At 42.4% G+C, this 24730-nt stretch overlaps 1 protein-coding gene across 2 annotated transcripts in view; it reads right to left on the bottom strand.

The window, feature by feature from the left end:
• The window catches only part of PHF10 (PHD finger protein 10), a 550201-nt gene that overhangs the window by 21039 nt on the left and 504432 nt on the right, over positions 1-24730 (bottom strand). For both annotated transcript variants that reach the window (XM_069234982.1, XM_069234981.1), the window contains exon 11: positions 17158-17346. In XM_069234982.1, coding sequence (XP_069091083.1) covers positions 17158-17346 — 189 coding nt within the window. The remainder of the gene's footprint in view (positions 1-17157; positions 17347-24730) is intronic.

A 24730-nucleotide genomic window follows, 5' to 3' on the forward strand; every position in this document is an offset into this window, starting at 1 on the left:
AGGTATTGTCCTATGTGGATGACATATATCTCACAGACGACGGATCATTTTGGGATTTGCAGACCTCGGTTACAAATTCAATTTTAAGAAAAGCAAGATAGCCTTTATTAGTGTGTTATTACTGGGATATGAGCTATCAAGCGTAGGGAAGAGCCTGGCCCGTACTTTCTAGAGAAATGTGCTCAACTACAGCCTCCGAACACACTTAATAAATTGCACTCATTACTGGGTTTCTTCAATTTTGGCAGAACATACATTCCAGATTATGCTGAACGCATCAAGCCACTTTAAGACCTAGTTCAGCCCAAATTTTCTAGCAGACACTGGAAAATTGAACACACATACATCCTTAGGGACATGCAACAGGACATGCTATAAGCTAAACACTTACACACACGTGACAATAAAAAGAATTTGGTCATCAGAATAATTGCTGGTGCCATAGGATTTACTTATGTCACCTTTAATGAGGATGACAATACCGATAGCATATAAATCACATTTATACTCAAATGCTGAACAACGTTTTGCACCTACAGAAAAGATTCTGACGGCAGTTCAGATGGCCGTCATAAAAGAGAGGCCACTTGCCCAGGGGAAACGTATTATTATTGTCTCCCCCGTGCCGACCTTAGAGGCTGTCACTAAAGCGAGCGTTCCTAACGCTAAGGCATTACATCCACGTTGGATACAATGGGCAACGTCTTTGACCGCCACTGATGTCGATTATAGATTCGATCCAAAACTTCAAACACAAGAATTTCTCCAGTATGAACAAGAGTACCCTGCTCCTCTAAATATCTTCCCACTAGGGAGCTACCATACTATCATATACACTGACGGTTCAGCACAACTGGCTGTAGGTACTAAACATCAATACTCTGCAGCTTGCGCAGCCGTGAGCGGAGTGATGGTAGATGGAGTTTTCCACCCTCACAATACCTACACGCAGACCTTAGGGGACTGCACAGCACAGTTGGCTGAGATTAAAGCTCTTATTCTAGCACTCGAACATACTGAGACAGGAAGCCAGACTTTGGTAGTCTGTGACTCATATTACTGCTTCCAGTCATACAATGAATATCTCAATCATTGGAAACTGAACGGGTTTACAGATTCTAAAGGGAACACCATTAAACACAAAACATTGTGGGGAAGGGTGGCTGATCTTAAGGATAAGCTGCCGTGTGTCCATGTAGTCCATACATTAGGACACCAACATGTAGGAGTACACGTTGCCGGTAATACATTGGCTGATGAAGCGGCCAAAGCATCAGTAGCTACGGCTTCTGTGGCTGCAGTGACTCGTTCTCGGATGAGATTGGATAATGAAATATTGATTGCCGTTAAAGCTTCGGCTGCAGGCAAGCCCCTTCCGAAAGGATACCCTACAAACTATACTTACCATATCAGTGCACAGAATGTTGCTTATACAACGATTCCTGGGGTTGGAGATCGAATGATTCCCAATGAAGACCAAAGATTAGATCTGATTACGGCAGCGCATGAGGGTGTCACTTCTGCACATGCTAGTATACAGGCCACGATAACAATTCTACAGCAACGCTACTGGTGGCCTGGTCTATGCAGACAAACAAAGCAGTATGCCCTTTGCTGTGACATTTGCCAGCAGATTAAGGGCTCTAATATCAAACGCCCACCGCAGACATCCCTCTTAGTGTCCGACAAGCCACTTCAGTGAGTGTACCTAGACCATTGTGGTCCCTTACAGCCTGATGGTGCATACAAATACATTTTAGTGACTGTGGATTCCTGTTCTAGATTCCTGTGGGTATGGCCACAGCGGTCGGCTGACGCCCGGACTGTTATAAAAGATTTGCTGATCTTTATCGGTACATATGCGGTTGCAGCATTCCATTCGGACCAGGGCCCTGCATTTGCCTCTAAGGCATTCAGGGACACCATGGGGACGATGGGTGTTGAACTCCATTACTCCTCACCCTACCATCCCGAGGGAAATTTGGTCGTGGAGAGGCGGAATCGTGATCCAAAGCAGTCCTTAACAGCTCGAGTATTAGGTTCAGGCCACATTTGGTTACACCACCTATATGGAGTCCAGAGAGCACTGAATAATCTGCCAAGACGGTCCTTGGGGGGACGCTCTCCATATAAGGTTCTCTTTGGGATAACTATGTATGTACCAGATCTTGATGCCCCTGGTATGGTGGCAGCAGAAACACCATTTGATATAAAAGAACGTCTCACTGTTTTACAGGAGCTTCAACAATTTAGTGATGATAAATCATCTGTAAGTGCTGCCACCTTAGGAATAAGGGATTTGGCGAAAACTTCAACTGGCTGGATTCCTAAAGTTGGGGATCTGGTGCGTGAGAAGATCGCTGTGAAGAAGGAGTTCGGTCCATCATACAGAGCACCTGTACCAGTCTTGGGAATACAAGGTACCAGGACTGTAATCTTACCACCACTGTCTGGTTCTAAGATGAACAGATTCATCTCCATTGAGGACATCAAATTACACCATGTGGCTGATCCTTCACAGTAGACCAGGAGGTCCCTAGGATGGTTCCCGATCCCCTCTCACTACCCAACAGGACATCCTCCTACATAGAAGGATGAACATCACTACTACAGACTATGCAACAATGTCAACTGCTGTTCCAGACACTTCCTCGACCATGGGGAGGGCGGAAAATGAACTCTTGTTGGTTCTAGTCACATCTTCACTGACCACCCCGGTTCAAGATTTAGCTGTATTTTACACGAACACATCAACGACTGATGACGTTGTCTACCAAGAGCCTCCACGTGCGGTGGATCAGAATACACCGGCTCCTGTGTTTGCAGAGACTACCTCTGGCTATTTCATTGACATTGATGATTTTTCTTCGGATTCATCCTCTACAGTGATAGACGATATTTCAAAAAGTAGTAAGCTGTATCGATGGCTTAAAAAGAACTATTTGATATACCCATGGAACTAATTGTGGTTCTGTTTTACATTTATTGCATTATTTTTATGGATTGGTTTTGTGACTGTTTTCTTTTTGCTCATAAATAGTCACTATATTCCTGATCGCTCCTCAGTGTAGCCTGTTGATGAAGTTTAAACACCACATCATTCTTCACATAAGGTCCGAAGGGATTTGTCCCCAGTAAATATTACGGCAATACCGATTACTGATGGGATTGTGTGGGACAAAGTTCCATTCGATATATACGGGCCTACAGAAATTATTCAAATACCATACGTGTTCAAAATTTCAATGACTGTTGTAATTACACCTGATTTTGTCTCTGATGATTGTCCAACAGGATTTATTCACTATCAAATATAGTGCTATCTGCTATTGATATCACACAGACAGACTTGTCCCGGTTATATCATGGGCAAACACAGCTACGTTCCATCATGCAGCTAGGTTGGACGTTACAGACACTGAAAAGTGGCCACATTCCATGGAAGTATATTAATGGGAGTGAATTCTTCACTGCTTTTAATTTTTCCAAGGAACAAGCGACAATGGCTAAGAGGGAGGCTAGTTTCACCCTGCTTCAAATAGAGAAATTAGATAAGTTGCCCTTCATGGTAGCAGAGAGTCCTTCAACTATCTAGCTCTTACACAGCGCATTATTAATTTACTGATTTCGACCTTTCGTTTCTCGAGCTGCCTGAAACATCTTGCAGTGGGACGATATGAGCAACTAGGAGATAGCTTTATTAAGGAAGAGTGGGAGTTGACCTTTGACTATAGGTGTCTGAACGGCGAAAGGGAGGTCTTTCTTAGCGGAAGCGAATGTGAGACTGCTGTTCATCATTCTATGATATGCAAACAGGTGTCTCTTCACGGTCTTTGCAATGCGGGGTCGCGAATTTGGCCTATTTTCTGAAGGGTACTCCCGTCCCCTTGATTCGTCCGGTGTTTCATGTACTTTCCAATGGAAGTTATGTTGTACTGAACGATCAAAGTTGTTGAGGCATGCGACCCGGAATTGCCTACGCAATCTCGGTCTCAAAGGTCATTACGTGTTGTGGACATGTTTTGTTTCCCCCCACACGAGAGATTAAAGTATCTGACATGTGGCCCCACATAGATACTATTAATGTGAACTATGACAAGCTGAGTAGGCTAAAGGCGCTATTGTTTAAAAAATAGGTCACCTTGACATCCGCAAAGGAGGCGTATGCTCTCCAGATTGCTAGATCATCAGCCGAGATACAATCCCTTTTAAATACCAATTTCCCCAAACACTTTGGAGAACTGGTATCCAGAATATTCAATGCGTCGAGCACCACTAGGATTGTTCCTTTATTTAAGGCTGTCGGTCTGGTTTCGTGTCCATCTTCCAGACTGTCTTCGGAGTCATCCCATCACCCATCTATTCTCTCTTTTCAAGTGTGTTTGGTGGCTTTCCAATTATTTTGGCTTTGATTGGCGGACTACTACTGCTATTTCTTCTGATTCGCAGTGGTTGTTTCTTTCCAGCAACGCAGAGCAATGGAGCCGCTCCCACCAACTCCACTGTGCCGTGAGCGCATGGTTCGGGTCTTCGGTGCACCTTTGCTGGTGGAACTGGAGCGTGACTGGTCATTGTCATTTCGGCCCCTTCTCTAGTGCGTACAACCAGTCTTCCGCTGCATATGGTGTCTCTTTGAACATCTGCCTATGATCTGTCTTGCTGTTGCACCAACATCTCCTGTGGACCACGAACTGCTGATGTCCCCGATGAGGGTTCATACACGGTCATGCCCCTTGAGACTGAGGTTGCTCCGCGAGGCCACCTATGAGCCTTCCGTTTTGAGATCTACCATGGATGAGGACACTGCAACGGATAACGATACACCAGGAAATACGGCTCACTTCTGCTCTGTGGATCCGTTTGTCCGCCCAGCACTCGACTTAACATCGGACGATGTTGACTCATTTTTGAGGTCCTTGGTTGGTGACTTTCGAAGACATTCTTCAAGATCATGCGTATAACAAATAATTTGATTAATTGAATTGCCATTCCCGATTCCAAATTATGCATTTAAATTGAAATTGTTGCACGCTGTGCTTGTCATAGTTGACATTAACATCTCTGTATGTATTTTAGAAGATTTGTTTTAATATATTTTTTTAACACATGCTACAGCTTTTTTAGCTTGTTTTTTGCCTTTAGCTTTTAGTTCAGAAGCAAGTTTTAGCATTTGGGTTCCTGTTCCTTCGTCATACTGGTTACGGCAATGGGGAGGGTGTAGTGAATTCTAGTTTGTTTTAATGGGATAACAGGAGTTAGCTTAACCTCTGGCTTGTAGACTCGTGCCCCCGTCACCTAGTGACTTTTAACCTACTTAGCTTGCACTATCTTAGCCCATTTAATTATTTATTTCTTCTAAGATGGCTGCCTTGTTTATAGTTAGGCCACTTGTTATGGGTAACATTATCAGTGTCACCGCGCCAAGGCGTCAAGATCAAGCACCAAAGACAAACAGTAGGTGTTCACACTTAGGGATTTTAACTCTCTATACTTTCGAGGGATTGTTGATATTAATTGCCGTCCCAAGCATGTCTGTTATCTATTGTTTAGGAACACACCTACGTCGGGGGACCTTGTAGATCTGTATAAATACATCACACTTTAAACAGATAATCAGAGGGATTCCGACCAGAGGGTATCGCCACCATCGCTGATACCGATGCCGCAATCGTCTTGACGCTGACCCAGTCTTCGTGTCCCTGCGGAGTCTGAGATAGAGACCTCATTCCAAGGTAACGAGGGTTGGGGGCTTCTCTCATGGACATGGCATTGGCAGATTAGGTTTAACAAACCCAGCTCTCCTTTAGATAGGAGGTTAGGCCTTTTCACATTAGGGTATTAGAAAAGATATATGAGATGTAATATGTCCTATGTATTGCAAGATGGTGGGGGTCTTTGTAATAATGACTCTCGTCTTCACAATACTGTTTCTTGCTTTATTCATTATCCTGATCATTGCAGCCCATGCAATTTATCGCAAATTGCAGTTATGTTAAATAAAAACTAATGTAACTTTACTGCATCTGTGTCATTGCCTGTGTTTGTATGAGACATAAAATATCTGTGAGAAAAGGGTCATCTCCGTTTAACCACGACACTCCCTGAGATATCTTATTTCCGAGTCCATGTGTAAACGGCTGCCATAAATCACCTTTTACTATTGTGTTTCTGGTGAGGTGCTGCTAGTGAGCGGGTAGGGTTGGGACAACAGTTGCGACTTGTTGTAGGAAAGACGCAGTCGCCTACAAGCAAAAGTACTGTCATCCTTAAACCAGCAGTCTTGCTCAGAGCAAGAGTCCAAACTACGACAAGGTATCAGTCTACTGTTGTCTGGGGTAGTGATGACCATGGGTAGAAGGAAGAAATCAGGGGGGTCGTCAGAGTACTCTGGTAAGGTGATGCGCATAGTGTTGTGTAGACAGTAAAGTAAGAATCTATTCCTGGGTGTTGGATTTGCACCTGTAGCGAGTTCCATGGCAGGTTTCAATCTACCGTTAAGGAACAGATAACCAATCATGCATAGCTGGAGGAGTACGAATGTCTGCTGTACTAAACATTCCTGTGTGAGAGTTAACCAAGGGTTATTTTGAAAGGGTATGTTTGCGGATTATAGAGCGGGTCACCCAAGTACCATCGGAGTTAAAAACAGGCCCAACATGTTGTAGAGAGAGTCTGTATATCTGTGGGGTCTCGAGGGAGTCCCTTAAGAAGCAGGTAGGGGAGCGACAAATCGGACACCTACACTCGCAGGCGTGAGGTATGGCATCCTGACGTGAGGGTGGTACCGGTAATATGCAAAATGGGATTGGGCCTCTAAATAATACAGTCACAGATCCAGGACCCCAAAGCCACCATGTTCATAGGGCATCATCAAAGTCTGCCATCTAATACATGGTCTACGCCCCGCTGAGATGACATGGGTCAGGAGACTTTGAAGAGTGTTGAAAAAGTGGTTAGTCAATGAAATAGGGATGTTTAGTAAAAAGTAAAGAAAATGGGGCAAAACCACGATTTTAATGATAGCAATGCGCCCTGCTACCGACATGGGTAGTTTGATTCTCCGCTTCACCTGTGTGGTGAGTTTCTCAACAGCAGGGCCATAGTTCAATCGTATAACTTCAAGCTTGTCACTGTGTAGGACAGGGTATGGTGGCTTTCATGAGTGCAAACAGTTCTGATTTCCCCCAGTTAATAGATAAGCTAGAGAATGAACAAAATCAAATGACCTCAGGGAATGGGGTAGGGGGAGATTAGTAGCCGGTCAACATATGAATAACAAAATACCATCTGCATGCAAATAAGCCAGAAGTGAGCCCCTCTGAAATTGGAGTCCCCTGCCCAGATGGCACTCCTGCAGGTGCCGGACAAGTGAGTCCAGGCTAATGACGAAAAGCAGGGGGGAGAGGGGACAGCCCTGACACGTGCTCCTAGTGAATGGGAAGGGAGGCAATTCCACTCCATTCTTTGCAAAGTAGCATGCTGAGATCTCAGAAGCCTTTAGGAATTCACAATTTAGTCAGTTTTGCTTGCAGGAACAGCCATTCAATCAAATAAAATGCTTCTCTGCATCTAATAGAGCAACTGCTGCGGGAAGATTTGGGGACATTTGATTGAAGACCGCAATATATGGTGCGCAGATTTATCGAGGTGGAGCGATGTGGTACAAAGCCATATTTTGCATGGTGAGATTATACTTTCCATGAGCAGCGAGACACACATCGCTATGACCTTAGTGAGTATCTTGTTTACGTGGTTCAAAAGAGAGAGTGGTCTGTATGAGGTGCAGAGGTGAGCAGGTTTATCAGGTTTTAGCAGTAAGTGCTTTGACTAGTGTGGGGGGGGGGGTAGTATGCCCACTTGAAGTGACTCTGCATATACCTCCAGGAGGTGAGGAGCAAGGATATACTTATATGCTTTGTAAAAGTTCCCGGTAAACCCATCGAGCCCAGAGTCTTTAGCACCACTCACGGCTTCGATGGCCTGTGTGATTTGGTCACAGGTGGTTGGGGTAGCTAGGAATTGCTGCTGCCCAGGAGTGAGCCATACCACTGCAATTTCTGCCAGTGCGGACTCATCTCTTATTAGAGCGCATTGTGCATAATTTTTGATAAGTTTTCAGAAAACGTCTGTAGCGTTATCGAAGACAGTGGTACAGTCATCTGCCAAAAGGCCTGTGATATATGTGGTGTAATAATTTGGTCGAAGAAGTTGCACCAGGGTACGTCCTGGTCTCTCACCCTCTCCATAGCTGCACCCTAGCATGCGTTCCTACATAAAAAACCTTCCTCTCTGCCAACTCTCGAAATTCCTGCAAGAGCTTAGACCAGTCAGATAGCTTGGAGACACTGGATGTCGCCATCCCACCAAGGTCCATGCTTTGCAGTTCATCTTCTACCATTGCCAGGTCGTTACGGATACTGCCAACTCCTGCATGTTTAGCTTTGCACACTCCCCTTATATTTGCTTTAAACGTTTCCCATAGCATGTGATGTTTATCCACTGACCTGGCACTGAGGGAGAAATATTCCTTTATGGAGTCCCGATCTTCCTGTACGGAAGGCGATGTCAAGCAGGGCATTCTCGGGAAACTGCCAGTGCACAAATGGCCAGTCCTCGCACTGTATGCCCAGTGTCCCGACATCAGGGGAGTGATCTGACAGAGTTTGAGGTTTATGTGTGACCTCTGTGGGCCACAACAAGGCCCTGCATGACATATACCAATGGTCAATCCGGGTTCATCGATTATGTGGAGCCGAGTAAAAGGTGAAGTCTGTTGTGTGCAGGTTATGGGATTACTATGCGTCTGATAACTGAAAAGTGTCAAGTAGTTCAGTAAATGCTTGCAAGGATCTGGGTTTGCTGACTCTAGTGGAGCCAGTTGTGTCCAGGGAGGGGTCACATGTGATGTTGAAATCTCCTCCCATAAGCATGAAATCCACCTGAAAGCGACCTATAAGTACAGATAGGCCATGAAAGGATTCTGGGGAGTCAGTTTTAGGTGCATAGACAAGCAGGCCCGACCTGTCAGCCAAGATACCTGCCACAAGCAGATACCTGTCTTCTGTGTCAGGGATACAGTCATGGCACACAAAGGGTATATTTTATGGATCAGGAGCAAAAGCTGTAATGGGTGAAAAAAAAAACTGGTTGATACACATGAAGCAGCATATGTGCACTTTGGGCGTGGAAAGAGATGACTCTCTTGGAGAAATGACAATTTAATTCCATGTCTCTTCAAATATGGGAGGACCTGCTTCCCCTTTCTAGGATTGTTTAAGTCTTGAATGTTCCAAGACACGCACGGAAGGCTAAGTCTCTGTGCTCTGGCAGTACGTGTGGTCATGTTTCATGGTAGTTGGTGTTAATGTGTTGTGGAGAGCATAGGCCTTGCAAATAACAGTAACAAAAGCAATTAACACATAGAAAACCCATTCCCCACACCCACACCAGAGGAGCTTTCTTTGGTGAATCCCACTACAAACCCAAGAACTCAAAGCAGCAAACATGTTGGTGTACACCTTGAGGGAAGTTTCCTGAGAACAAAGTCCTTCTGGATAGTAGAAGTATATTGTGGATGTTTATTGCCCTAATGGCGACAGGGTATAATGGGTACATGTGCAGGGTAGGAATCAGAGCTGCAGAAACATCCAGCCATCCTAGTGGAACTCCAAGTACTGTACAGATGGTTATACCAGAAAGAAAGGGAGAGGAACTGCTCAAGGCAGTGGATCTAGCTGTGAGCTTACAACAGAGCCGGTGAGTGACTGCCCACAGGACGTCCGGGTAGACCGGCACACACCTTCCTTGTATTGCTTACAAAACTGGACAGCATCTGAGGGGGTTGAAAAGATATGGTGCCAGGTATTCACCTCTATTCGTAGTCTCGCCGGGTAAAGCATGCAGCATTTAAGGCTGAGGTTCTGGAGGGTTCGTTTCACATCTATGTATTTTCTTTGTGACTCCTGTAAAGCTTGTGTAAAGTCCGGATAAATGGACAGTGTTGCAACTTGGTACTGGAGAGAGTTTTTTTCTGGGGCCATTCTCAGTGCGGTATCCCTGCCTCGAAAATTTAGGAGGTGAGCCACGTCCCGCCAAGGTACAGGGCACCGCCCAAGCGATCTTTGTGCTCTTTCCATAACGTAAGTGGCTGCAAAGGCTTGCTTGCTAAACAATTCAGTCATCAGGTTTTCAACGAAACCATCCGGACAGCCCATGTTCACAGATTCAGGAATGCTCGCTATGCATATGTTATTGTGGCAGAAGTGGCCCCAGGCCAGTTTTCATATCTGATGCTTGAAGGGTGAATTTCATTAAAATCATTTAGTACACCAGTTTGGGATACAGGCTTTCAAGACAATTATTTAAATGCAAAATATCATATTTAATAATGTTTGATGTGTTCATTGAATATATCAAGCATAATTAAATAAAACAACATTAAAGCGCGGAAAGAAAACACTGCAAACTGCTATGCTCAGCAAGCATATGGAAAGAGTAGGTGCAAATTAATATTTGAACATGGGGTGCTGTGATGCATGTGAACAGGCAGGCTCCGAGTGAGCAGGAAGTCCAGTACTGTAGTATATAATCCAATGGCTGCAGGCAGCTACATGTAAGTGGATGTGGTATGTGTCAAAACATTAAGAAAGATCACGCAGTCACCAAATGAAGATTAAATGTGACAGAGTGGTGGGAGGTGAGCTTAATGAAGTAGGGGGCCACCTCAAAGCGCAGATTCAGCACAGCAGCTGCAGCACTGAATGGAGGATGAGAAGCACCAGAGCTGATGCAAAAGAATAAAATTACACAGTAGGCCTCGAAAAATTAACTCAACCATTCGCTATGGTGAGTCCTAATTTATCAAGTCAAGCTATATTTTATGACCTATTCGCCCCTTCTGGTGAGTTGACAAAGAACAGGTGTTCTGTTCAGTCAGAAATTGGAGGAGCAATACAGAAGCCTTGTCACATTGCTCTGTGTTCAGAGACAGAGGTCAAAAGTCAGTTTGTCTTACAATTAATTTTCCTTCTCACTGCAGAGTTCCAGGATTTTGTCATTTTTTTTCCTAACACACAACATTTACATAGCTAAGTCAACTGTACAAACATTTTCAAAATATATTTCAGTAGTTGTGAAAGCCCATACTTCTATGTGATTAATTTTTTTTAATAGGATAAAAACAAATCAGAACACTTTAATTGGTTATGTGTAAAGAATAAATATGTTTTCTGAAAACCCAATTTTCACAGATTGTTAATACATTATATAGTTTTATCAGTAAAGCTGAAAGTTAGTGGGAAGGATTTTGGACATTTCTTGGAAATGTTCTGTCTGTAAATGATAGTGTGCAATCACATCATGCTTTTAGTAATATATTTATTAAAGATGAGTATTTAAACACAAACTGAGAAACACTCTCATAGCAATGCTGTTAGTAAACTAAAAGGCAGGTAATGGATCATGTGTTCCCTCTATGTGGGCTTGACCTTTGATATATGGAGCAAACATTTAGTCTATTTAATTAAACAAAGATGTTTTTGTACAGCAGAAATACTGAGCTTAAATATTTGAAGTTGCACTCATATGTGACAATGAAGAAAAAGGCAACTCTGTAAACTAAAATATTTGCATAGTATCACAGAATTTGAGACCCGTTTACAGGTCAAGTACATTGCAGTTATGGTCGAGTAGATTATTCAAGTTAGTTGACCTGCAGGTCTAGTAACAATTTTATGATTTTGAGGCCTGTACAGTGAAGTAGTCAGGAAGGCCATCACGTGATACTTGACGATAACCTGCTTTTAGCTCAAATATTGTACGTAGCCAGAGCCAAGTAACCCAACAGACTGAAACATGGCCAATCACTGTGTGGCATATAATTAAAGCCATAGAGTGACTGGCCATTTTTTGTCATCCACCTGCCCCTGTGCTGCCGTGCCTGCCCATATGCATGCCATAACAATGGAGACGTTGAACCAGCCACTCCAGACACTGCTCTCGTGCTAGTTATGTGGTAAAGTAAAGAGCATGAGAGCAGTGCCAGGATTTGGAAGAGCACATTAAACCGGTGCTCCATTGGAGCCCGGGGAGGGGGTGTCTGTGCAGTGTATGGCTCCTGTACAGGCCAGATAGTGGAGGCCTGGACTGCACATGTCAGGCGGGACACGGCCAGACACCTGTCCAACCAGACATGCACACTTCACTTACATGACCACATGCTAAATGAAGCAGAATGTTACTCCCACACGGAGGAAAAAATGCAATGTATGTATAAACTAAAATAACATATATACTATTTATGTGGCAGGCAGCTCACAGTGAGTAGGGCTACGCTCCACCGCCCCCTGACCCGATTGAGGAGCTGCCTCTGACTTTAGACCTGAAGTCTAACGTTCGACTTCGGGTCTCAAGTTAGACTTCAGGTCTAAGGTTATCTTTGTTAGGCGGACCTATATTCTCTTTAAAAAGGTTTTAATGGTTGTTGAACTCACACTCCAATTAGTTCCCAGGGCTTAGGGTATGGTTTCTGACTAGTTAATAGTGCTAGAGGTCTGATTGGCTCCCAGGGCTAGGATTCCAACTGGACCTAGAGCTTAGGGTTAGGATTCTGATTGACTGGTAGGGCTAGGTGTCACATTGGCTCTAGGGCTGACAGATTGGGTTTTGATTGGTTAAGGGTAGGGCTAGGGTAGTCATTGGGCCAAGGTCACCTGATCACTAGGGCTACTTAACCCTAGGGCTCAAGGTGTTCAAGTAAAGGGTGAAAGGTTAAAGGCAATGCCTGTTTTGGCCTGGAAAGTGCCGCAGATGTTGCCGGTTTCACAATCTATAGCAATTCTCCAAGACTCAACCACAAGCTCAGTCCTGCATACTAGTTAACAACAAACAGACATCAATTTCTGCCAACAAACACACTTAATCAATCATTCGCTCACTCACCAAAATCTACCCAGATTCTTAACACACTCCTACATACCCTTGTAGCCCTAAACTCACATACTACGTAAACTGCAACTCTGTCCTTCTACACAACCAAAACACATTTTGATTACATATCAATTAAAGTAAACACAAACACACAATTAATCTCACAAACTTCCACTCTTTCCAAACTAAGCTCTTTCACTACCCAATGCTTTCTCCTTGCACTGCCCTTGCCATCCCTCTCAATCCTTTCGGCAACCACCTATCATAAAACATTACCTCACAATCATCCTCGCACACAACCAATGATACTCTTTCAACACTCTCCTCCACCAATAAGACACATTCATCCCCCAACCAAACCCCTTCCCAACACAAATATTTCCCACTCTCACACAACAGAGATTTTACTTTAAAACACAATCCCACCCACTTCTCCTTCAACAAACTCAAATCACAAGCCCCTCCCCGTCAAATCATACACCCTAAGTTACTACCAATTTACCAGATAATACTACTCCACAAGAACAAAACCAAACATAACAAATGTACCTGAACAAAATCTCACATCTTTAAAAACTTACCACCATTCCAACATACCTCCACCCATCTCTGAATACCAGCAAAAACAACACACATTTAAACGCATCTCCACTACTCATTCCCCATGCAGCAAATACATCAATCGCTCAATCCCCAAACACATAAAAAACATTCACTTGCCCGTCTACCATACTTGCTCAGTTCAGAGCCACACCACGACCCTCATGCCGCACCACCACCACCATCCTCACCCATACACCTGTCACCTTCACCATGTACAAAGGAAAATAACTCAGAACGCTCTTCGTACCTTCACTTCCCCTTGTCTATCCCAAAACAAACCTACCTTTCACTCAGCTCTACAGACCAACCCCTCAACTTCAAGCAGACTCACTACCACCCACACAACCAGCCCCAACAAATGTCCTCTAAGTCCTTTGGAGGAAGATAACGACTAACAAACACAACACTTTCTCTGTCCTTCAACAGTAGCCACAACCAACAAGAGTAACCACCCACAACTTCAAAGGACAATACTCACTCTCCTGTAGCACAAATTCACACCACATGAAACAAAGATTCTTTAGATAGCCTAATGATAAATGCTTGCTCCATTAAGTACCACATAGTTGACCAGTTATTAGACACAGAACCCGATTTACTTTTCATAACTGAATCATGGCTGAGGGAAAGATATGGCACTGGTACTGCATAAAGCTGTTCCACCACAATATCAGACTAGCACATAATTGCATCGGTAAAAAATGAGATGGCTTAGCCATCATATTTAAAGAGATGCCAAATCACATCAAAGCTGAAGATGTTTGTTTACAAGGATGTGAGGCCCTCTTTGTCACATGCAACCCTACCCGACATTTTCATCTTACTTTCTTCTTCTCTACAGACCACCATCTAGTAATGCAAAATTCCCAGACTCATTGTTTAATACAATATCTAACCTTTTTACAAATGTATTCTAACGTATGCATCCTTGGTGACCTCAATATTTGATTAGACTAACCTGATATGTCACACTTCAGAACCATATCCACTGGCCTAAAGCACACACAACCAACACCAGCTCATCCCCAACCAACACACATCACTGGACACACATTAGATACCTTCACCAACCCAGACCTAGCCATGTTTTGAAGAATTACTCCAGTCATATGGTTTGACCACTACCTCGTGACCCTCCAACTCAAGACACCAAAAAACTCACCCCAAATAAAATCATCTTGTGCTCAACTAAATATCAACCTTTAAATAAGCTGTTTGGAAGAACTAGAAAACCTGCTTACTTCTTACACAGATCTGGTCACAATCATTTCAGCACAGACACTCTGCAGATGGCTTCAGAAAGCTTTTGGCATTTTAATTCCTCTGAAAACATCTGCACTTAACAAAAGAAAATACACCCCTTGGATGAATGCAGAATTAAAAAAAGATCCAAAACAACATTGCTGAACTTCAAAGCAACTGGTTTAAAAAAACAATCCTCAAGACAAGACATGCCTACACTGACAGGATAATGTACACGTCATCAACCAAAATGTCAAAAACGTACACTATTCCATCCAAATCCACAATGCAAAGTGTGCTAAAAAGGAATTCCATAAAATAATCACAGAATTTCATAAGCCAAAATGCACAGAAGCTACCTATCACATTTCTCAAGATTTGTATAATGAACTGGCAAATCTTTACACAACTAAAACAAATATTTGGCATTCTTATTTAAACAAAAAAAAAAACAACAGTCACAACCCATCTTACAAAATGCAGACTTTACACTTTTTCAAAGAACTATCACCAACTGAATTTCTGGATCTTGTTAAAGCAAGTAAACCTGCAGGCTTTCCCACTGACCCTTGTCCACCTCAAAACTTTGCAAACATTCTACAATGAACGTCTGTGGCGATTCCAATCAGAACATTCATCAACAACAGTTTTCCCAGAAGAATTTAAAAAGGCATATAAATATGCTCATTATTAAAAAAAAACACAAAAAAAACCCTACCTTGACAAACAAGACCCGATAAATACATACTCATAGCAAACAAACCATTCCAGGTTAAACAGTTTGGGACTGTTCCCATGGGGGAACCGGGTCAAGACTGATTTGCATATGGCTGGGCCCAAACTGGGGTGGCTTGGTGAGCAAAAGAATGATGGATTAAACCCAGATCTGTGACTGGGAGTGAGTGTTTGAAAAGTTTCAGCACCCCGTCCATCATCCTTTTGTGTTGCTAAAGGCACCTTAAGTGGCCATGGTATGCCCAAACGTGGGTCCCTTGCTCACTGTGCTACTGGAATCATGCTAGCCTGGCTGAGGAGGGGTGATACGCCGAAATCTGTCCCAGGATGCTTATTTTCAGTCCAGTGAGAACCTGGCCTGGCAGTTCGGGCTGGACTGTTCCCATGGGGGAACAGGGTCAAGACTAATTTGCATATGGCTGGGTCCAAACTAAGGTGGCATGGTGAGCAAAAGAATGATGGATTAAACCCAGATCTGTGACTGGGGGTGAGTGTTTGAAAAGTTTCAGCATTCCACCCATCATACTTTTGTGTTGCTAAACATTTAGAAAGAGCAGCTTTTGCTCAGATGTCACAATTTCATTGAAGACAATTTCCTACTATTCAACTTCCAAGCTGGATTTCAGCCAGGAAGAGGCACAGAATAGGTGTGGGTTACCAGCTGCCAGAAAATCCACTTTCAAGCTGCTTTGTATCACACACAAAGAATTACATGATGAAAGACAACTCTTCATCACAAAGAAAATCAACATATACATACAACAAAGGAACTTGCGCTCAGGAATGGCTCCCCACACCTCGACATGGGTAGAACATCTTTTCTCTGTTCAAGCAGCCAAATTATAGAATTCACAACACACGCAAAAGGTTACTAACAACCATCTTAATTTAGTAAAGTTAGTCAAGAACTGTCTCTTCCCCACATGGCAATTATAATAACAGTGTACCACAACAGTATTCAATACTATGACAAACTATGCTTCTCATGGCAAGGAGTTGAAGTTGCTGTTATGTGTGTGCCACTATACACTGAACTATGCTTCTGTTATAGACACGTTTATATAAGGGGGAAATGTATATTACACCACAACATAAATGTGTACATCTGACCATGCAAATATTTCTGCTTCTATGCACATAAGGATTTTTTTTTTTTTTTTTACACACAGGGGTGTTCTCCATATATCTATAGCTATATATATATATATATGTCAAATTCAGTGTTTTGCTAAACACTCCTTTCATCCTTTGTCCCATTCCTTCTCTCTCACCTGCTTAGCCCACACCTTTTGGACAACTTTAAACCCCTAAACATCCTTCTGAAACTATCACCTTGTTACTACTTTCCCTTTCAAATCCATTCCCATTATCCTATCCCTACTCTAAGCTCTACTAAACACATAAGAATGTCAAGACCACAAACCTAACACAACTAATGAAAAAAAAAGCTTTTACTAATCTTCTATTAAGCTCTAATCTTGGATTCTGTATTAGCGTTTTACTACCCGCAAAGTGCTTCAATGCCTCGGCAGAGGTAGTAAACGCTATATTAATATCATTTACAATTAGAATAACATGCCAAAAGGACCAGCAGGTGAAGGTCACTTGTGAATGCTAGTGTGAAAGGTTTAAAACAATAGAAGCCTTTACCTGAGGGAATAGCACCAAGGCCCACACAGAAAGTGTGATAACCACGGTCACACTTGTCGCAGAACATCATCTCTTCTTCATGATGAGGGTGGCCACATATGATGCATGTTTTACATTCCATACATTGCCAAGGATACTTTTTAATAACAGACACAAGTTCTGAAGACATATCCAAACATGAAGGATGTCCTACAAAACAACAAAAACAAAATAACTTGATTTGGACTTGATTTATTACATGGCACTATGTGTACTTAAACTCTTTACAGGTTCAAAAACCTTTCCTCTTTTTTATTTTTGAGTTATCAACTTGCATCGTCATCTTAGCTCTATCACAAGAATGTCAATAATAAAATACATTCCGCTCAATAGATCTTACCAAATACATTCCAATCCACAATAATAAATGATAATTCCCATTCATCACAAGGGCTCCCGTCAAAACAAGTTTTCCAACTAATGGTAACTATTAAAGTTGACAGTGAAGCTAGAGACAAATAGTACTGGATATATTAATTTATTAAGGAACTTGGTTGTAATTTCAATGCATTAGGATCAGAAAGAAGTAATCCTGGAGGAGTGCTAAGTTATGTGTTCACTCTGTGAAAGGGAGACACTAATCTGCTTGAATCAGTTGCATCACACATGACAACTGAATTCAATTTAGGTGAACCAGAAAGTTCAGTTTACCAGTTCTTTCTGAAATCAAAGTATTCTGTTTCTAATCACAGGCTTGGATTCAAGGTATTCCATAACCTAGGTCCCTGAATTTGAGGGATCTTCCCACCATATTTCGAATGTCTGAATACTGTTTGTGGGATCAGGTGAGCAGTAGATGGTCATATGGCCCTATAAGGCTCAGAGTAGGGCACCTGTTTCTGTGGGTACCCTGAATCCTTTGTCCAATACTTCCTCCATACACTGCAGAAATGTCCGACTTTAATTCTCTCAGTCACCAGGAGCCAGTGAGGTGCTTTCAATGGAGATCCGATCTAGTCTATCCTCAGTAGGTTCAAGCACATTCTCACAGCTTTGTGACCTATTAAAAACAAGTTACTTACTTGCAAATTGTGGTTCTCCAGTGTTGATATCTTTAATACATTCACATGCTTGAATCTTCCTGTCATCATGGTGGGAGCCCCACTGTATTTATTTAAAATAAGCAGTACTTAAAAGTACATTGAGAGACCATAGAAAAAGCAAGTGAAATTGTTAACGGATTCACATTGTTTTGATAGACTCAAACTTCATCCAATAAGAAACTGGACCCAGGACCACTTCTCCCCAGCAAAACTACCATACCACAGATTTCGAGTACAACTGTGAGTATATACAGAGATATATATGGAAAATGTCACTTGCCCAGTGTACATCTGTTCGTGGCATGTTGTGCTGCAGATTCACATGCCATGCATATCGCTTCCGACATCTAGTGTTGGGCTCGGAGTGTTACAAGTTGTTTTTCTTCGAAGAAGTCTTTTCGAGTCACAGGATCGAGCGGCGACTCCTCTTCGGTTCCACTGCGCATTGTTATCGACTACATTGTTAGACTGTTTTCCCGCAGAGGGTAAAGGAAGGAGTGATAGAGTATATAAGTGAAAAAAGAGATGTCCATGCAAATGTAAATGTATATACATATGTACAAATGTATTAACTTCAATGACTACAGGCTTCCGGGGAGGAAGGGAGGGTGCATGTGAATCTGCAGCACAACATGCCATGAACAGGTGTACACTGGTAAGTGACATTTTCCGTTCGATGGCATGTGTAGCTGCAGATACACATGCTATGCATAGACTACAAAGCAGTTTGTCCTCCCAAAATAGCGGTGGCTAGCCTGTAGGAGTTGAAGTTGTTTGAAATAATATTCTTAGAACAGCTTCTCCTACTGTGGCTTGTTGTTGTGATAATACATCCACACAGTAGTGTTTAGTGAATGTATGAGGTGTTGACCATTTAGCTGCTTTACATATTTCAGCAACTGGTATATTTCCTAAAAAAGCCATTGTTGTACATTTCTTTCGTGTAGAATGTGCTTTAGGGGTGATTACAAGTTGTCCTTTTGCTTTGATATAGCATGTTTGTATGCACCTTACAATCCTTCTTGCTAAACCTTGTTTTGATATAGGATTACCGGTATGTGGTTGTTGGAAAGCTACAAAAAGTTGTTTTGTCTTTCTAAATTGTTTAGTTCTGTCTACGTAGTACATTAGAGCGCTTTTGAGGTCTAATGTATGTAGACCTCTTTCTGCCACAGAACCTGGCTCTGGGAAGAATACTGGCAGTTCCACTGTTTGATTGATATGAAAAGGTGAGACTACTCTTGGGAGAAAGTTTGGATTTGTTCTTAGTACAACTTTGTGTTTGTGTACTTGGAAGAAAGGGTCTTCAAGACTAAAAGCTTGTATTTCACTTACTCTTCTTAAAGAAGTAATTGCTACCAGGAAGGCAACTTTCCATGTTAGAAATAGAATTTGGCAAGAGTGCATGGGTTCAAAAGGTGGTCCCATAAATCTTGTAAGCCCTATATTTAGATTCCAAGATGGAACTGGTGGTGTTCTTGGTGGGATGATGTGTTTTAAGCCTTCCATGAAAGCTTTAATGACAAATTCTAAATAAAGAGCTATGTTGAATAGTTTGTAAATATGCAGATATTGCAGTAAGGTGTATTTTTATTGAGGAAAATGCTGAATTTGATTTTTGCAAATGAAGTAAACAGCATACAATATCTTGTATTTGCTATAAGAGGATCTATGTTTTTAGACTGACAATAATAGACAAATCATTTCGATTTGTTTGCGTAGCACTGTATAGTAGTGGGGTTTCTTACTTGTTTAATAACTTCCATACATTCTGATGGGAGTTTTAAATATCCAAATTCTATGACTTCAGGAGCCAAATCGCTAGATTGAGAGTATTGGGGTTTGGATGTCTGATTTGACCTTTGTTTTGTGTTAACAGATCTGGTCTGCATGGGAGTTTGGAATGCGGTACTACAGATAGATCTAGTAGTGTTGTGTACCATGGCTGACGTGCAAGTGTTGGTGCTATGAGTATCATGCTGAGTGAAGTTTGACACAACTTGTTGACCAGAAATGGAAGGAGTGGGAGAGGGGGAAAAACGTAAGCAAATATCCCTGACCAATTGATCCATAGAGCGTTGCCTTCGTATAGGGGATGTGGGTGTCTGGATGCAAAGGTTTGGAATTTTGTGTTTTCACTCGTTGCGAATACATCTAGGTTTGGTGTCCCCCACTTTTAAAAGTACTTTTGAAGTACTTGAGGGTGAATCTCCCATTCACATGTTTGTTGGTGATTTCTGCTGAGGATATCTGCCAACTGATTGTCTATCCCTGGAATGTACTGTGCTAATAGATGAATTTGATTGTGAATAGCCCATTTCCAATTTTTTTGGGCTAGAAGGGACAGCTGGGGTGAATGTGTCCCTCCCGGTTTGTTGAGATAATACATGGTTGTCATGTTGTCTGTCTTTAGAAGAACATTCTTCTGTGTGAGAAGAGGTTGAAAGGTATTAAGGGCTAGAAACACAGCTAATAACTCTAAGTGGTTTATGTGTAGTTGTTTCTGTTTGACATCCCATTGCCCTCGAATATTGTGATTGTTTAGGTGAGCTCCCCAACCAATCATTGATGCATCTGTTGTAATTATGGTTTGAGGCACAGGGTCTTGAAACGACCACCCTTTGATTAAATTGCTGTGATTCCACCACTGAAGGGATGTTTGGCCGGCTATTAACACTAGATCTTGAAGTTGACTGTGTGCCTGTGACCATTGTTGAGCAAGGCACTGTTGTAAGAGCCTAATGTTTAATCTTGCATGTGGAACTATTGCAATGTAAGATGCCATTGTTCCTAGGATTTTCATGACAAATCTTACAGTGTAATGTTGATTTGGTTGTATAAGTGGAATGAGATTTTGGAAAGCTTGTATCCTTTGTGTATTTGGATATGCTAGAGCTAGTGGAGTATTTAGGATAGCACCTAAGAACGGTTGTACTTGTGCTGGTTGAAGGTGTGACTTTTGGTAGTTTATAGAAAAACCTAGGGTGTGCAGGGTTTCTATTACATAACGTGTATGATTTTGGCATTGTGTACGACTGCTGGATTTTATTAGCCAATCGTCTAGATATGGAAAGACATGGATATGTTGTCTTCTTAGGTAGGCTGCTACTACTGCTAAGCACTTTGTAAATACCCTTGGAGCTGTTGTTATGCCGAAAGGTAACACTCTGAATTGGTAGTGTTTTCCTTGTATTACAAATCTGAGGTATTTTCTGTGAGTTGGATGGATGGGTATGTGGAAATACGCATCTTTGCGGTCCAAGGCTGTCATAAAATCTTGTTTTTGTAGCAGTGGGATAACATCTTGAAGAGTAACCATATGGAAATGTTCTGATAGGATGTAGAAATTTAGTGGCCTGAGGTCTAATATTGGCCTGAGGGTGCCATCTTTCTTGGGAATTAGAAAAGTATAGTGAATAAACTCCTGTTCCTCGTTGAGAATGTGGAACTAACTCTATTGCTTGTATGAGCAGTAGAGATTGAACCTCTTGTTGTAACAGGACTGTATGTTATGGGGTTAACTTGTGATACCTTGGTGGAATATTTGGAGGAATGTTTATCAATTCTAGGCAACAGCCATTGCGGATAATTGATAACACCCAGTTGTCCATGGTGATATTTTGCCAATGTGTGTGGAACTGCTGTAGTCTTTCCCCCACAGGAGATTTGTGAAGTGGAAGGGAGTGAGGCAGGTCACTGTTTTGGCTGTGTTGCAGGCTGTTTAGAGGTTTGGAATTTACCTCTATTTCTAGAGTATTGTCCTCTATATGTGCCTCTAAACCCACCTCGCTGGTACTGGGTTTGATAAGTTGGTTTTGCTTGGGAAGTTGATGCCTCTGAAGATTGTGGTCTGAAACCTCCTCGAAACTGAGGCTTACGAAATGACCCTCTATCTGGTGTAGAATAGAGTGCACCCATTTGCCTTAGCTGTGTCTGAGTCTTTTTGTAGTTTTTCTATTGTTGTGTCTACTTCTGGCCCAAAAAGATGTTTCTTAACACAGCCTATTGTATTTCTGGTTTAAAACCAGAGAAGCTGCATCAAGGGCAGACCTTATTTGGTTGTTACTAATAGCTTGCCCTTCCTCTACTACCTGTTGCACCCTCTTCTGGTGCTCTTTTGGGAGATGCTGTACGATATCCTGAACCTCATCCCAACGGGCTCTATCGTAACGAGCTAGTAGTGCCTGGGAATTAGCTATCCTTCATTAGTTTGCTGCTTGGGACATAACTCTTTCCTGCAGCATCAAATTTTCTGCTCTCCTTATCAGGAGGGGGTGCATCTCCTGAGGACTGGCTATTTGCCATTTTTCTTGCAGCACTAACCACTACTAAATCTGGTGGCACCTGATGGGGATGTATACTTTTTCTCTATTCTAGGCATTATTATTCTTGCTTTCACAGTTTCATAAAAAATCTGATCTGCATGCTTTACCATGCCTGGTAGCACTGGTACCTAGAATGGGTTGAGGATAATGTATTAAACAAAAAATCTTCCTCTAGTGCTTCTGTGTGCATTGTAACCCCATGATAGGCAGCAGCCCTGGCTATAACCTTATTATATACTGTAGTATCTTCAGGTGGAGATGGTTTAGAGGGGTAGATGTCTGGGTCGTTGCTTGGGATGGGATCAGGGTCGTAAAGGTCCCATGGATCAACAGTGTCTTATTGTGAGTCAAAAGAATGCGTTGGAGAATGCATTGGTTTAGGACTAGTTTGAGGAGAGGTAGGCAGGTGCGGAGAATGAGGAGAAGACTGAGGAAGTGCTGGATTCTCTTTTTGTTTTGGCACTTTAGCTGGGGGCTGTGCAGTGTCCAATTCCTCCTGAAATGCCAGCTTTCTCTTTGTTTTTAAAGGAGGTGCTGTGATGATTCTCCCTGATTCTTTATGGATGTGTATCCTAGATGGTCTCTCATCCATAATTTGAAGGATTGGTTCAATTTCGGTCTCTTCCTCAGAGGTTTTATGGCTTTCTCGATGTCTTTTGGAAAGTCCTTGTTCCTATGTATGACCTGCCTTTTTCGGTTCCGAAGTTTGATGTTTTTTCGGGATTGAAAATGATGAGGAAGGTCTCGGCTCCGAAACAGTTTTTCTAATTTTCAACTCCAAAAATTGTTGTCGTCTACTGGAGTCTGTAATTGAGCTTTTAATAGTCTTTGTTGACTCCAAAGTCATTGGAGGCGTGGCCTTTTTCGGTGCGAACCCGAGGGTCTATCACCGACAGTCTTTTTTCGGGCCGAGCCATGGCCTTCTGGTAGGGGCGTACCCAAGGCCTTCTGTTGTTTCTTATGTGGGGGTGCAGGGGCAGACGTACTCACATGCTGGCCGGCTGTGAGGGGTCTGTCTTCCTCGGATTCCTGCTCCGACTCTGTCTTGGCTAGAGACTGTCTGCATTTGTTCCTCTTCTGTAATGTCAAAATGTTCTCTGCTCTTCTACGCCATTTCCAGCTTTCTTGCTCTTTGGTCCCTCAGAGTCTTTTTCGATTGGAACGATCGACAGGCCTCGCAGTTTTCCTCCCGATGGTCTGGGGAAAGGCAGAGATTGCAAAACAGATGTTGGTATGTGTATGGGTAGTTAGCGTGGCACAGAGGGCAGAATCGGAATGGAGTCCGATCCATGAGGCTCTCCACGCAGTCGGCCCGAATAGGCCAGAGTTGGGCGAACAAAGTTGTTTTCCGACGGTACTGCTGTTTCGATGGAAGATGAATAACACAATCAATACAATACCGATGAAAATGAAGGTTTTTTTTTTTAAAGTTTTCCAAATCGAAATCTTGGAGTGAGAGAAAACAGGTCCGAACCCGATGGCGGCAAGAAAACAATCTAACAATGGAGTCGATGGCCATGCGCAATGGAACCAAAGAGGAGGAGTCACTCGATCCTGTGACTCGAAAAGACTTCTTTGAAGAACACTCCGAGCCCAACACTAGATGTCGGAATCGATATGCATAGCATGTGTATCTGCAGTTACACATGCCATCGAACACACATATATATATATGTATATATATATATATCAGTATATCCATTAGATATAAGGTGGGTCGCATCTGAATCTATGAACGATATCAATATTGGAGAACCACAGTGTACGAAAATAAGTTACTTACCTGTAACTGTAGTTCTCCAGTACTGGAAGCTTTCATAGATTCACATGATTGAATCATTCTGTGTCATCAAGATGGGAGTCCCCTTTTACCTTTTAACAGCAATGCAATGTAAAGCATAATGCATTAAGGCCCTGAGGTCTTCACTTTTGTAACACATCTCAGTCTATTTATAAAAAAAAACAGGCTGTCCTTCCCTTTAGAAAGCTCCTGTGAGAAGCTCAAGTTCTTCATATTTTTCTAGGCACGAGTGCTGAAGAAGCAATGGTAAAGAAAGGAAATAAAGACAGAAAGGTGAGCCTCTCTGAGGAGGAGGGAGGGGTGCATGTTAATCTATGAAAGATTCTAATACTGGAGAACTACAGTTACAGGTAAGTAACTTATTT

The sequence above is a fragment of the Pleurodeles waltl genome, chromosome 5 (genome assembly GCF_031143425.1).
Source record: "Pleurodeles waltl isolate 20211129_DDA chromosome 5, aPleWal1.hap1.20221129, whole genome shotgun sequence".
NCBI classification, from domain to species: Eukaryota; Metazoa; Chordata; class Amphibia; order Caudata; family Salamandridae; genus Pleurodeles; species Pleurodeles waltl.